This window comes from Eucyclogobius newberryi, unplaced genomic scaffold (assembly GCF_026437365.1).
Source record: "Eucyclogobius newberryi isolate DKJ021-1_F unplaced genomic scaffold, fEucNew1.0.hap1 SCAF_13, whole genome shotgun sequence".
Classification (NCBI taxonomy): domain Eukaryota; kingdom Metazoa; phylum Chordata; class Actinopteri; order Gobiiformes; family Gobiidae; genus Eucyclogobius; species Eucyclogobius newberryi.
In genome coordinates, this window is record NW_027315757.1 from 15,999,002 (window position 1) to 16,012,926 (window position 13,925).

Consider the following 13,925-nt stretch of genomic DNA (forward strand, 5'->3'; position numbering starts at 1 on the left):
TATATATATATATATATATATATATATATATATATATATATATATATATATATATATATATATTTATGAATTTAGTATTATTATTTTCTTGACAAGACATAATTTTCAAAAATGTAGTCCAGTAAAAAGTACAGAAACCTGCTCTCAAATGTAGTAAAATTAAAAAAAACGTATCCACTGTTAATGTACTTAAGTGCAATTTTTACAGTACTTTTACTTTTGTACCTTTCTCCAATGTTGCATTCTTATGTGTTTGGTGCAGAATCTGAGGAGGTGTTTGAGGCTGTGAAGGAGGAGCTGGACCAAAGCAAGGTCAGTGAGAGAAAACACTAACGAGTGAAAATTCTGCTCATATTAAACCTCTTCTGTGAAAATCAGAGCCTGAGCTTGTGTGGGAAGTTGAGCGGTTCCGACTAGATATAGTCGGCCTCACCTGCACCTAGAGTTTGGGCTCTGGAACCATCTCCTCGAGAGGGGCTGGACGCTCCACTTCTCTGGTGTTGCCCGCGGGTAGAGGCGCGGCTGGTGTGGGCTCATAGACCCTCAGCTCAGCCGCCACGTGTTGGAGTTCACAAAGGCTGAAAGGGTCACGTCCCTTCGCCTTCGGGTGGGGGACAGGTCTCTCACTGTTGTGGCGGCCTACGGGCCGAACAGCAGTGCAGAGTACCCGGCCTTCTTGGAGTCCTTGGGAGGAGTACTGGACAGTGCACCGACCGGGGACTCCGTTGTTCTACTGGGGGACTTCAACGCCCACTTGGGCAATAACAGTGACACCTGGAGAGGGGTGATCGGGAAGAACGGCTTCCCCGATCTGAACCCGAGCGGTGTTCAGTTATTGGACTTCTGTGCTAGCCACGGATTGTCCATAACGAACACCATGTTCAAGCACAAGGGTGTCCATCAGTGCACATGGCACCAGGACACCCTAGGCCGGAGGTCAATGATCGACTTTGTTGTCGTGTCATCTGACCTCCGGCCGCGTGTCTTGGACACTCGGGTGAAGGAGGGGCAGAGCTGGCAACTGAGCACCACCTGGTGGTGAGTTGGAGAAGCCGGACAGACTTGGCAGACCCAAGCGCATTGTGAGGGTCTGTTGGGAACATCTTGCAGAGCCCTCTGTCAGGAGGGCATTCAACTCACACCTCTGACCATGTTCTCCGCCTCCATTGTCAATGCGGCTGCTCGAAGCTGTGGTCACAAGGTCTCCGGTGCCTGTCAATGCGGCAACCCCCGAACCCGGTGGTGGACACCGGAAATGTGGGATGTCGTCAGGCTGAAGAAGGAGACCTACAGGCCACTCTGGATTGTAGGTCTCCTGAGGTCATCGACAGATATCGGCAAGCCAGGCGGGCCGCAGCTCGTGCTGTCGCAGAGGCAAAAACCAGGGCCTGGGAGGAGTTCGGGGAGGCCATGGAGGAGGACTATCGGTCGACCCCAAAGAAATTCTGGCAAACCGTCCGGCGCCTCAGGAGGGGGAAGCAGTGCGTCACTAACACCGTTTACTGGAAGGTCTCTTGGGTGGCCTGGGAATGCCTCGGGATCCCCCCAAAGGAGTTGGAAGAAGTGTCTGGGGAGAAGGAAGTCTGGGAGTCCTTGCTTAGACTGCTGCCCCTACGACCCGGCTCCGCATAAGCGGAAGAAGATGGATGGAAATTAGAAATGTTTGCTGGGCCAGATTAAAATGTTTAGGGGGCGGGACACCCCTGCCCTAAACCCTTCCCGACCCAGCCTGCCTGTGTATGAATGTAATGCATGAGAAATCAAACCTATCATACCAAACTCTGATGTCAAAATGCTGAAGTTGAGTGCTGTTTTGTTTAACCTGTTTCAAAGGTCGAGGGCTCAGGCAGTGAGAAGGAGCAGAGAGAGGAGAGCAAGGATGGAGTCCCGGAGCCATACCAGGAGCCATACCAGGAGCAATACCAGGAGCAATACCAGGAGCCAGACCAGGAGCCAGACCAGGAGCAGGAGGCGGACTGGGCCGAGCTGAGGCGAGGACTCTGCCAGCTCAGGTAACTCTGGGACAGACTAGGTTCCGATATTAAGTAAAATATAAAGAAGTCGTGTGAATAATATTATTTCTGCTAAAATTCCAGCGTTAAGGTTGTACTCTAAACTTTCCATTTCTGAAATAAGAAGTGATACTTCTCTGATGGTCCTTTGTTAGCATCTTGTGTAGCGTCACATGTTCTGACGTCTGTGTGGCTCAGGGCGCAGGTGAACGCTGTGGAGCTCAGTGTGAAGGATATCAGGGACAGAAATGAGGGGCCGGACCTGAGCCTCCAGGACAAGGTGAGACCCAGGGACCCAGAGGCAGTGGGACATTCACTTACACCACAGCACACTGAGCGACAGTGGAAGAGAGGGATAGAGGGAGGGATGCTCAGGCAAGAGAGGGGAAGAGAAAGGGAGATTTTGACATGATTCATGATAAATATATTGTATACAAAATGTGTCGCTATCTCACCAGCATGAAACCCTTTAGTCTAAAATGTCATGCGTGTGCACAATCATATGGCAATTTATTCTTGTAAAATCTTGTGGCATGAGTTCTCGTCCCATCCCAATAAGAATCACTTAAGATCAATAATAATGAATAGTTTGCAGTTTCTGTATTTGAAGTCATCCTTGTGTGTTCTTGGCCTGTTTTTGACGTGTTCTTCATGTGGTGTCTCAGAGTGCTCAGAGTGCCCGCGGGCCGTATGTTTGACTCCCCCTGAATGTGACGCATGAGTGAGAAAAGAGTAGAACAACCAATCATACCAATGCTTTATCAATGTAAACTCTGATGTCAAAAAGCTGAAGTTGAGTGCTGTTTTGTTTGCACTGTTTCAAATGTTGAGGCGGAGCCGAGAAAGGAGAGCAAGGATGGAAACCTGGAACTGGGGAAAGTTTGGGACGAGTTGACCAAGCTGAGGCGAGGATTTGACCAGATCAGGTAACTCAGGGAGGCAGCTCATACAGAACAGAAAACAACCCTGTTCTGGAAAAGATATTAAGTAAAATATAAAGATGTGATGTTAATATTATTATTTCTGGTAAAACATCAGCGTTAACGTTGTGCTCTAAACTTTCCATGTCTGAAATAAGAAGTATTACTATATACTTCCTTTGTTAGCATCTTGTGTAGCGTCACATGTTCTGATGTCTGTGTGGCTCAGGCCGCAGGTGAACTCTGTGGAGCTCAGTGTGAAGAAGCTCAAGGCGCAGATGAACTCTGTGGACCTCAGCGTGAAGGAGCTCAGGGACAGAATGGAGGTTTCGGCTGAGTACTCGGACCAGAGCCTCCAGGACCAGGTGAGACCCCGAGAGCACATTCACTTAGACCACAGCACACTGAGCGACACCTGCTACTTCATATTTCACTGAGAATTACCTAAATATAAATGTACAGTGAGATTTGTCCTTAGGAATCTAACAATAATCAAAATATTGTGATATCTTATGGTCAAAATGTCTCTATTATTGTCTGCGGTCACAATATATATCAAATTAAAGCACCTTTAGATAAACGCACAACAGACAGAACTGCACACACACCATGATTCTTCATTTCAGTGCATGAAGAATTAGCCCTTTTAAATCTTCATCTTTTAGATTATGACAGTAGTTATTCACAGTGGAGACTTGTTAAGCCTTATTAAAACGTCTGCTTCTCCTAAATATATATTAAAATAAATATTGTACAGTCAAATGAGTTGTGGTATTATCGCATCATGTGTTTTTCATATCATTACAATAAGGTTTATTGTAATACTGTCAGTACAACAAAGAATAATTATCTTATCTTATCTTAATTCATAAACAGACACAGAAAGCGTGACGAGCCCTAAAGTCTGCTGTGGCGTCAGTGCCATAGTGACTGTGTGTGTTGCCGTGGTGACTGTGTTGCCTGGTGACTGTGTGTTGCCGTGGTGACTGTGTGTTGCCGTGGTGACTGTTGCCGTGGTGACTGTGTGTTGCCATAGTGACTGTGTGTGTTGCCGTGGTGACTGTGTTGCCTGGTGACTGTGTGTTGCCGTGGTGACTGTCTGTGTTGCCGTAGTGACTGTGTTGCCGTAGTGACTGTTGCCGTAGTGACTGTGTGTTGCCGTAGTGACTGTGTGTTGCCGTAGTGACTGTGTGTGTTGCCGTGGTGACTGTGTTGCCGTGGTGACTGTCTGTGTTGCCGTAGTGACTGTGTTGCCGTAGTGACTGTTGCCGTAGTGACTGTGTGTTGCCGTAGTGACTGTGTGTTGCCGTAGTGACTGTGTGTTGCCGTAGTGACTGTTGCCGTAATGACTGTTGCCGTAGTGACTGTGTGTGTTGCCGTAGTGACTGTGTGTGTTGCCGTAGTGACTGTGTATGTTGCCTTAGTGACTGTGTGTGTTGCCGTAGTGACTGTGTGTGTTGCCGTAGTGACTGTGTGTGTTGCCGTAGTGACTGTGTGTTACCTTAGTGACTGTGTGTGTTGCCGTAGTGACTGTGTGTGTTGCCGTAGTGACTGTGTTGCCGTAGTGACTGTGTTGCCGTAGTGACTGTGTTGCGTTGTGACTGTGTTGCCGTAGTGACTGTGTGTTGCCGTAGTGACTGTGTTGCCGTAGTGACTGTGTGTTGCCGTAGTGACCGTGTGTGTTGCCAGCCGTAGTGGCTGTGTGTGTTGCCGTAGTGGCTGTGTGTTGCCGTAGTGACTGTGTGTTGCTGTAGTGACTGTGTGTTGCCGTAGTGACTGCGTTGCCGTAGTGACTGTTTGTGTTGCCGTAGTGACTGTGTTGCCGTAGTGACTGTGTGTTGCCTTAGTGACTGTGTTGCCTTAGTGACTGTGTGTGTTGCCGTAGTGACTGCATTGCCGTAGTGACTGTCTGTGTTGCCGTAGTGACTGTGGGTTGCCGTAGTGACCGTGTGTGTTCTTCAGCTGGACTCTCTGCGCGGGATTCTGCAACAGATGATGGAGTCTCTGACCTCCCACCTGAGCCTCCGGGACGGCCCCGCGGAGGACGCCCCCACAGAGGACGACCCCGCGGAGGACGGCCCCACGGAGGACAACTCCGTGGAGGACGGCCACGTGGAGGACGACCACGGGGAGGACAGCTTCAGGCACATGGCCCTCAGCCTGGCCGCCAGGATCCGCCTCCTTTTCCAGGAACATGAGCAGCTGCAGGACACGGTCAACAACCTTCAACAGCACCAGCCGACCGCAAGGAGGGACAATCAGGTGAGAGAGGGAGGGACAATCAGGTGAGAGGGAGGGACACTCAGGTGAGAGAGGGAGGGACACTCAGGTGAGAGGAAGGGACACTCAGGTGAGAGAGAGAGGGACACTCAGGTGAGAGAGGAAGGGACACTCAGGTGAGAGAGGGAGGGACACTCAGGTGAGAGAGGGAGGGACAATCAGGTGAGAGGGAGGGACACTCAGGTGAGAGAGGGAGGGACACTCAGGTGAGAGAGGGAGGGACACTCAGGTGAGAGAGGAAGGGACACTCAGGTGAGAGAGGGAGGGACACTCAGGTGAGAGAGGGAGGGACACTCAGGTGAGAGAGGGAGGGACACTCAGGTGAGAGAGGGAGGGACACTCAGGTGAGAGAGGGAGGGACACTCAGGTGAGAGAGAGAGGGACACTCAGGTGAGAGAGGGAGGGACAATCAGGTGAGAGAGGGAGGGACACTCAGGTGAGAGAGGGAGGGACACTCAGGTGAGAGAGGGAGGGACACTCAGGTGAGAGAGAGAGGGACACTCAGGTGAGAGAGGGAGGGACAATCAGGTGAGAGAGGGAGGGACACTCAGGTGAGAGAGAGGGAGAGGGAGGGAAGGAGGTAGAGAGAGGGAGAAAGGCCAGGGCACTTGAGGTCTTTAATTTACTGGGTGTGGACACCCAGTAAATTAGACTGACATGATTCATAATAAATACATTGCATTAAATGGGATGTGTAGCTATCTCACCTGTTCTTGGCGTGTTCTTGACGTGTTCTTGGCGTGTTTCTGACGTGTTTCTGACGTGTTCTTGGCGTGTTTCTGACGTGTTTCTGACGTGTTCTTGGCGTGTTTCTGACGTGTTCTTCATGTGGTGTCTCAGAGTGCACATCTGGTGAGCGGAGTGCAGAAGGCCATCCTCCATCTTCAGAGCGAGTGTGAGAAACTGCACGAGACCACGCGGTGTTTGCACGAAGACAATGAGCAGAAGCAGACGCACATCGAGGTATCGCACACGCTGGATTTACAATCAGGAGATGAGCGCGAGTCTGTGATTAATGTTGAAGTTCAGATGCTTCCGTTCATGTTGTTAGGATTTAAACTCAAATTGAAGGGTTTAACACGTTGACTTTGTTGCCAGGAACTGTACAAGACGGCAGAGGAGCTGGAGGAGAAGAAAGCCGACAAAAACATAGTCCAAGCTGAAATGGTAAGTTAATGGCATGAAATGCTGAATGCAATTAAAAATGCTGAAAAATGCGGAAAATTGCTGAAAAATACACCCAATAAAACCCTACATAAAAATTGTGTTTGCTAAGATTGTCACTGTAGAAAAAGATTCAGTTGTGACGTTTTGACTCTCATCTTTCATTCTCAATCTGCGGAACAAGTCTGGGAACTCAGATTTATCCTACTCTGCGTGGGCCCTGCCCACTGGGCGGGACTTCCTGATAAGGGGTGTTTACAGTTTAATTTGAGACTACTCTTCTTGTATCCTAGCAGCCCTGTAATGGGCATCTCCCGCTCCAGTGTTTCAACACACTATTGTACACGACCGGTAAGTTGTACCTTAAATCTCCAACTGAATCTTTATCTACAATGGACACTCTTGGACGAATGAGGGATTACACTGAAAAGCCACTATGTTTTCAACAGGAAGTCTGTGGACCTGTTTGTGTTATTAAGCCGTTTCAGATGAATGTTGCCGTTTACAAAGAACATCTTCATGTTTACATCGTTTCAGACTAATTACTTCATAAAAGCATATTTACTCTTGAATGTTCTGTCATGGGCAGACATTTATCTGGGCCATCTGTGTGTTGTTTTGTCACAGATGGACATGCACATACTCATGATTAGCTCCTCTGTGCTTTTGCAGCGTGCGGAAAGGACCGCCCTGGACAGTAAAGTGAGCCAGGTGCAGTTTGACTCTGTGACGGAGCAGCTCAGTAACATGTTCCACGAGCTCCTGAGCAAAGTCACAGACCAGGAGCAGGACTGGAGCAACGTGATGGAGAAACTGTCCACCGAGATGGACCGGAAGGTAAAGCAAACTGCTGCACCAGGAAATCCAATCTACAGGAACAAAAGTCTTAATATTGAGTGTGTTTTGACGTGTTTTGTGTATTTAATTAACAGTCTGTGGGTTTCAGACTTTTTGTTTGCCTTTTTGAGTTGTAAAATTCCCAGCTCTGTAGAGGTTATCCATATATATATATATATATATATATATATATATATATATATATATATACCTAGGTTTAATGCCATACAGTGCAACATTCTGGGCAGTTTCATAGTGTACCTTCAATATTCAATTCTGATTGCAACATGGGAGTTTGCTCTTAGTTTGCTCTAGATTTTTATTTATTACTTATTATTGTTTTTTGGGGTTTACGACTGAGTATAGTGTAGGGTTAGAAAGTTTAAAAAGTATATATTTAAGATGAAAAAAAGACAACGATAGGACTTCTGGGTTATGGCGGCGCTTTGACCTGACGCACCCACACCTCTGCTGCAAGCCTTGGCTTTAAAATCATCGTTTGACCCACTTAATCCCAAAGAACGAAGAACAAAGGAGGCGTAAACAAGAAAGGTACAAGTCTCGTAACACTACGGGACAAAAACAAACAAAGGTGACGGTCCATGGCCCCATTGGAAAACAGCCTACATCACAAGCTAACGAAGGTAACGAGGCTAACATGGCTAACGAGGCTAACATGGCTAACGAGGCTAACGTGGCTAGCAAGGCTAACGTGGCTAGCAAACCTGATAACCGCAGTCCCTCCCCACCAGAGAAACGGGGGCCGGCCAGGATAAAGATTCTCACGACTTCCTTCCATTGGAACAGGGAGAAAATATGATGAATCATCAGTTACTGCTCATGATGTCCGAAATAAGATGCAAAATGCTGCGTGATATGGATCCGAGGTAATGCTGCCATGGGCCCGGTCGTGTCTGCTGCAGTAGCCGCTAAGCTGAAAGCAGGGGGAGTAACCGGAGCATGGAGAAAGTTGAGCAGCATGTTTCAGATAATGCGGACGATCATAAGGGTCGAGATGGAAGCGCTGCGGGGTTGGAGAACAATAATATGGAAAATAAGATTGTGTGTTTAGAGTCCAGATCACGTGGACCTAACTTGAGGCTTGTGGGCGTAGCAGAAGAAGAAGGAAAGGATACAGAACATTTGGAGAAGATTATTACTGAGCTCCTTGAAGCCTCAGGAGTTGAAGTCCCTCCCATCACTATTGAAAGAGCACATCATCTGAGCTAACCAAGAGTAGCAGCTGATAAATCACAAGGCTTGGTAATGAGGTTTCTTAATGATCGTATGAAGATATGTGTCTTGAAGGCTGCAGGGGTTAAAGGAGACCTCCAGTACAAAGGCAAGTGCGTCTTATTTGGTCCAGATATTCCACACGAGGTTCATCAACAACTGCAAAGGGTCAACCATATCTGTGACGAGCTCAGGAGGAGAAAACTGAGACATGGATTCTCTTTTCCGGTGACTCTTCTGGTGACTTTTGAAGGTTAAAAATGCATTCTTGGAACAACAGGAGAAGCAGAGGTACTCCTGGGGAAGATGCAAAATACAGAGAAATGAACAGTACAAAGGGTGGAAAATACATGCTGAGTGCAGCAGGGGGGCGTGGTGAGCCAGGGAGGGTATATCCAGTTCTTTGGTTCTTTGGATTGGTGTCAGGAGTGCTTAGGGAGTTTTTTGGCGGGGCCTTTCATTAGGATTGTACTTCTCTCCCTTTTACGATCTTTACAGGACCGGCAAAATGATGATCCACTGACTCTACACTAACCCGTCACGCAGATGATGTTCTATTATATTTGACCAAACCAGAAATGTCCATACCCAATGTGATGGCTACAAAATTAATGTACAAAAAACTGAAACGATCTTTCTGGCAACCCCTTCTGACTTTTAAAAAGACCTGTCCATTTAAAGGGCAAACAGAATACCGTGAGCTAATCAGAAGATACAAACTAAACAAAGGTAAGTTTAAATCTTAAATTGGTTGGCTTACGATCAAAATTTCACACCTAACAGCAGAGACTCAAGATTTAAAGTCTGCACAACAAAAGATATAAGGTCTTTTACCAGATTGTAAAGGAGAATCATCTGAAGAGCTTTGATGAGTTGTTGGATGTCTGATCTCGCTCTTGTCTTGTTTCCCCTTCACTGTTTTTGTTTTTATGTGTTCTTAAATTAAAAAAAGAAAAACATTTAAATGTAAAAGAAAAAAAAAAGACAAAGACAATTTTTTGGTAAAAATAAAACAAAGACAAAGTTCTATTGTAAAATTAAATTTGCCTTTTTGCTTTGCTGAAGTTGAATCGTATCGAGCTGGACTCTCTGAAAAAGAAGATGGAGGCTCGATGGAAGTCTATCGAGGAGCGGATAAAGAACGAGGGAGCGGTGAATGATGCCGCAGGGTTCAAGACGTACGACTCACACACTTCTCATACACTCCTCATACACTCCTCAGACACTCATACACTCCTCAGACACTCATACACTCCTCATACACTCCTCAGGCACTCATACACTTCTCATACACCCCTCATACACCCCTCATACACCCCTCATACACCCCTCATACACCCCTCATACACCCCTCATACACTCCTCAGACACTCATACACCCCTCATACACCCCTCATACACTCCTCAGACACTCATACACTTCTCATACACCCCTCATACACTCCTCATACACTCCTCATACACTCCTCAGACACTCATACATCCCTCATACACTCCTACACTCCTCATACACTCCTCATACACTCCTCAGACACTCATACATCCCTCATACACTCCTACACTCCTCATACACTCCTCATACACTCCCCATACACTCCTCATACACTCCCCATACACCCCTCATACACCCCTCATACACTCCTCAGACACTCATACACTTCTCATACACCCCTCATACACTCCTCATACACTCCTACACTCCTCATACACTCCTCAGACACTCATACACCCCTCATACACTCATACACCCCTCATACACTCCTACACTCCTCATACACTCCCCATACACTCCTCATACACTCCCCATACACTCCCCATACACCCCTTACACCCCTTACACTCCTCAAACACCCATCATACATTCCCCATACACTCCATACACCCCTTACACACTCCTCATACACCCCTCATACACTCATACACCCCTCATACACCCCTCATACACTTCTCATACACCCCTCATACACTCATACACCCCTCATACACCCCTCATACACTCTTCATACACCCCTCATACACCCCTCATACACTCATACACCCCTCATACACCCCTCATACATTCCTCATACACTCTTCATACACCCCTCATACACCCCTCATACACTCATACACTCATACACCCCTCATACACCCCTCATACACTCTTCATACACCCCTCATACACCCCTCATACACTCATACACCCCTCATACACCCCTCATACACTTCTCATACACCCCTCATACATTCCTCATACACTCTTCATACACCCCTCATACACCCCTCATACACTCATACACCCCTCATACACCCCTCATACACTCTTCATACACCCCTCATACACCCCTCATACACTCATACACCCCTCATACACCCCTCATACACTCTTCATACACCCCTCATACACCCCTCATACACTCATACACCCCTCATACACCCCTCATACACTTCTCATACACCCCTCATACATTCCTCATACACTCTTCATACACCCCTCATACACTCCTTACACTCCTACACTACACTGCTCATACACCCCTCATACACTCGTCATACACCCCTTACACTCCGCATACACCCCTCATACATTCCTCATACACCCCTTGCACTCCTCATACATGAAGTTTTGAGCGCTACAAAAGTGTTCTGAAATGTATGATATTCTTGTATTTGTTTAAAGTTCAGACTTCCGTTTTCTCTTGAAAGTTAAAGCTTTGGTTGTTGTTTTACAGGCAGCTGTTCAACTGTTTGTCCTGTGATCGTCCTGTGACCAGAAAATCCTCCAAAGCGTGAGTCTCATCTGCAAAGATCATACACTGTTTTGAGTGGTTTTGGTAGTTTTTTTTCTTCATTTATTGAGTTAGCACAATAGCTAAATATGATCCTTTGTACTCGGGCAGGTAAAAACACTAAACATTCATTTAGACAATAACACACTTATAACAATAAAAACACTATATATCCATCTTAAATTAATAAATATAAATTAGAAATGTTCGTTCGATGTGGGCCGCATCTTTGACTCCCCTGCGCTTCTTGTCCAGAGTTCATTAGTAAATCTACAACTTTCTTTTTCAACAGAGAAATTTGCTTGAAAAAATTAAACAATAGCTACTCCTTTAAAAAAGTCCAACAATAAATAAGATCCTCCCAAAATGCAGTTGGTTCATTTGTCATAAGTTCTCCTGACCATGAACCTACTACTCTGGGACGTGTCTCATGTCGAGGACATGTGTTCAACAATAAAGTGTACCTTTAATCAATCCAAACTGGTGAAAACAAGATTAGCATTTTTAGAGTTTAGGTCATTTTAGGTCATGTGGATTATTCTCCCTGTGATGGGTGTGTGTTGTTTCGACCGTTTGTGCTGCAGAAAGTTTCCGTCGCTGTCGTCCTTTAACACTATGCCGGCGCGCATGTCGATGAGGCCCTTCACGGTGTACGCACTGGACGAGATCCGACAGGACTACAAGAGGTCTGAGTGTACTTCTGTTTATGACACATGTCTTGTTTTAATTGCAATTGAAGTTTAGTTATTGAAATTTAGTTAACAGAGTTTTCAAAAGAAAGAGTCCTTGTTGTGGTGTTAATGTTGGGATTATATTAATAGATTAAATAGATAAATTAAATATGATTAATTAATAGATAATATAAGTTGTGTCTAGAGTACAGCCTGACCTTAGACCCTGTGTATGCGTCTTAGTCCGGGGAGCCACCAGTCGAGCCGCAAGAGAGTGCAGAAGAGCTATGAGGCGATGTGCAGGCTGATAGACCGGCACCAAGAGGGGCCACACCAGGGACCCAACCAGGGACTGAACCAGAGCCAGTCGTGAGTACATTTCTCTTTCTCAGATGGAAGACATTAATATAGTATTTTCATTCAGCATTATTCATGTCTGAAGTGATGTCACACGCTTGTTGCTACTGCCATCTTGAGGACAAAAGCCGCATGTTCTCTATGGGCTCTACCAATAAAAAGTCTCAAAACAAAGGATTCTTTCTCTTCTGTCACGTCCCAAAAGACCCCGTGTCCAGAAGTGTGTGACTGTGGTCAGGATGCACCAGTGGAATTATAGAGATCACTCCAGACTGAGACTGAACTGTTTGTTTCAGATATTTAGCAGCTAATGCTAATGCTATATGTTTCATATCTCTGTAATTACTAGGCCTATCCCCATGATTGTCAGTGACTTCTCTGTCGGCACAAATGAAAAATATAAAATAATGTTTTCACAACAGCCTCAAAAAGTCGTGCCATTATTCAACTCAAAGATGTGATTGTTTTATAGTTAAAGGACTTGAAGCCATATGAAGACTATTGCAGTTTTATGGAGTCAAAACCAAACTAAAAGACAGAAACAAGAAAAATTGTAAAATGTTTTGTAGAGATACATAGGCCCCGCCCTACATCTGAGATTGTGACGTCATCAAATTCTAAAGCATGAACAAAAAAGCTAAATGCTGACGACGCCCTCTCACATGTGTCTGTTTGCAGTGAGCGAGTCCTGGAGGGGGCCGACCCCGGGTCACGCACTCGCACCCGCAGCGCTCTCCAGCACGGCGCCCAGCAGAACCGCCCGACCCAGCTGGACGACGCGCTCGGACAGGTGGCACGCTCTAAAATATACCAATAATTATACATGATCCAGAGGGCACTTTCACAAAATGGAACAATTCACAATTTGCCTCAAAATTCTGCAAACATTACCCCAAACTGACAATGTGAAAGAAGGTTGAATTCTCTGCAAATTTATATACACATATTTTTTAAAACACTTGTATATAAGTATTCACATCCTTTGCTCAATACTTGTACCTGAGTTTTTAATAACGCTTTGAATTCAAGAGCTTGTTTTGTCTGTTAAATTCTTAATACATTTCCAAATACAATTCTAACAACCGTCTTTCAAGTTGTCATTATGTCATTGTAGAATTCTGAGGCAAATAATGAATTTAATCCATTTTGGAATGAGGCTCTAATACATTCAGGATGCACTGTAGGTCCGGTTTAGTCCCACTTACGGTATTTTTGTGAACGTATCGCAACAATGAATCAGATTAATTGTGGCTAGTCGGCTAATAAAATAATCCTACTTGTATTTTTGGATAATTTTGATTGCATGCAAAAATTGAGGACGCGGCATAAAAATAAAAAAAAGATCAAACAAATCCTGTCGATACATTATTATATTATACTGATATTATACAATGTCATAAATATTTAGGAGTCAGCAAATTTGTATTATTATTATATCAACGTAAAGTAGAAATAATCTTTTGACTCGTCGAATACTAAATTGTTAGTTGAAGTCTAAAGTTCACACAGAGGAAAAACCAGTCCAGGAATAAAAGCCTTAACACGAAGCCGCTTTGTGTAAAATGTCTTAATACTAAAAGTCTGTGTTGTGTGTGTTTCCAGTCCAAGCAGGTGGACCTCGTGGGACTGGACGGTCGCATTTACAAAGGACGCGTGTACAAAAGGGCTGAACCATAAATCCCG

The 13,925-nt window shown here is 45.5% G+C and overlaps 1 protein-coding gene and 1 long non-coding RNA gene across 2 annotated transcripts; both read left to right on the forward strand.

Annotated features, from left to right (window-relative positions):
- Nucleotides 1–2,839: 2,839 nt before the first annotated feature.
- LOC140357630 (uncharacterized) lies at nt 2,840–5,008 on the forward strand. Its single transcript, XR_011926656.1, has 3 exons — nt 2,840–2,938; nt 3,162–3,297; nt 4,895–5,008. It is a non-coding gene; the product is annotated as an uncharacterized lncRNA (long non-coding RNA).
- Nucleotides 5,009–5,075: 67 nt separating this feature from the next.
- LOC140357773 (glutamine-rich protein 2-like) lies at nt 5,076–11,958 on the forward strand. Its single transcript, XM_072442291.1, has 7 exons — nt 5,076–5,194; nt 6,053–6,175; nt 6,311–6,379; nt 7,049–7,213; nt 9,512–9,624; nt 11,158–11,214; nt 11,799–11,958. The coding sequence occupies exons 1-7, from the start codon at nt 5,081–5,083 to the stop codon at nt 11,956–11,958; spliced, it is 801 nt and encodes a 266-aa protein (XP_072298392.1). The 5' UTR covers nt 5,076–5,080.
- The last annotated feature ends 1,967 nt before the right edge of the window (nt 11,959–13,925 follow it).

What these genes read in the sequence shown, in the direction of transcription:
- LOC140357773 (XM_072442291.1), top strand. Translation starts at nt 5,081, where the DNA reads ATGGCCCTCAGCCTGGCCGCCAGGATCCGCCTCCTTTTCCAGGAACAT. An exon ending in CCGCAAGGAGGGACAATCAG is followed by an intron (nt 5,195 to 6,052) that starts GTGAGAGAGGGA and finishes GTGGTGTCTCAG; the next exon opens with AGTGCACATCTGGTGAGCGG. An exon ending in ACATAGTCCAAGCTGAAATG is followed by an intron (nt 6,380 to 7,048) that starts GTAAGTTAATGG and finishes GTGCTTTTGCAG; the next exon opens with CGTGCGGAAAGGACCGCCCT.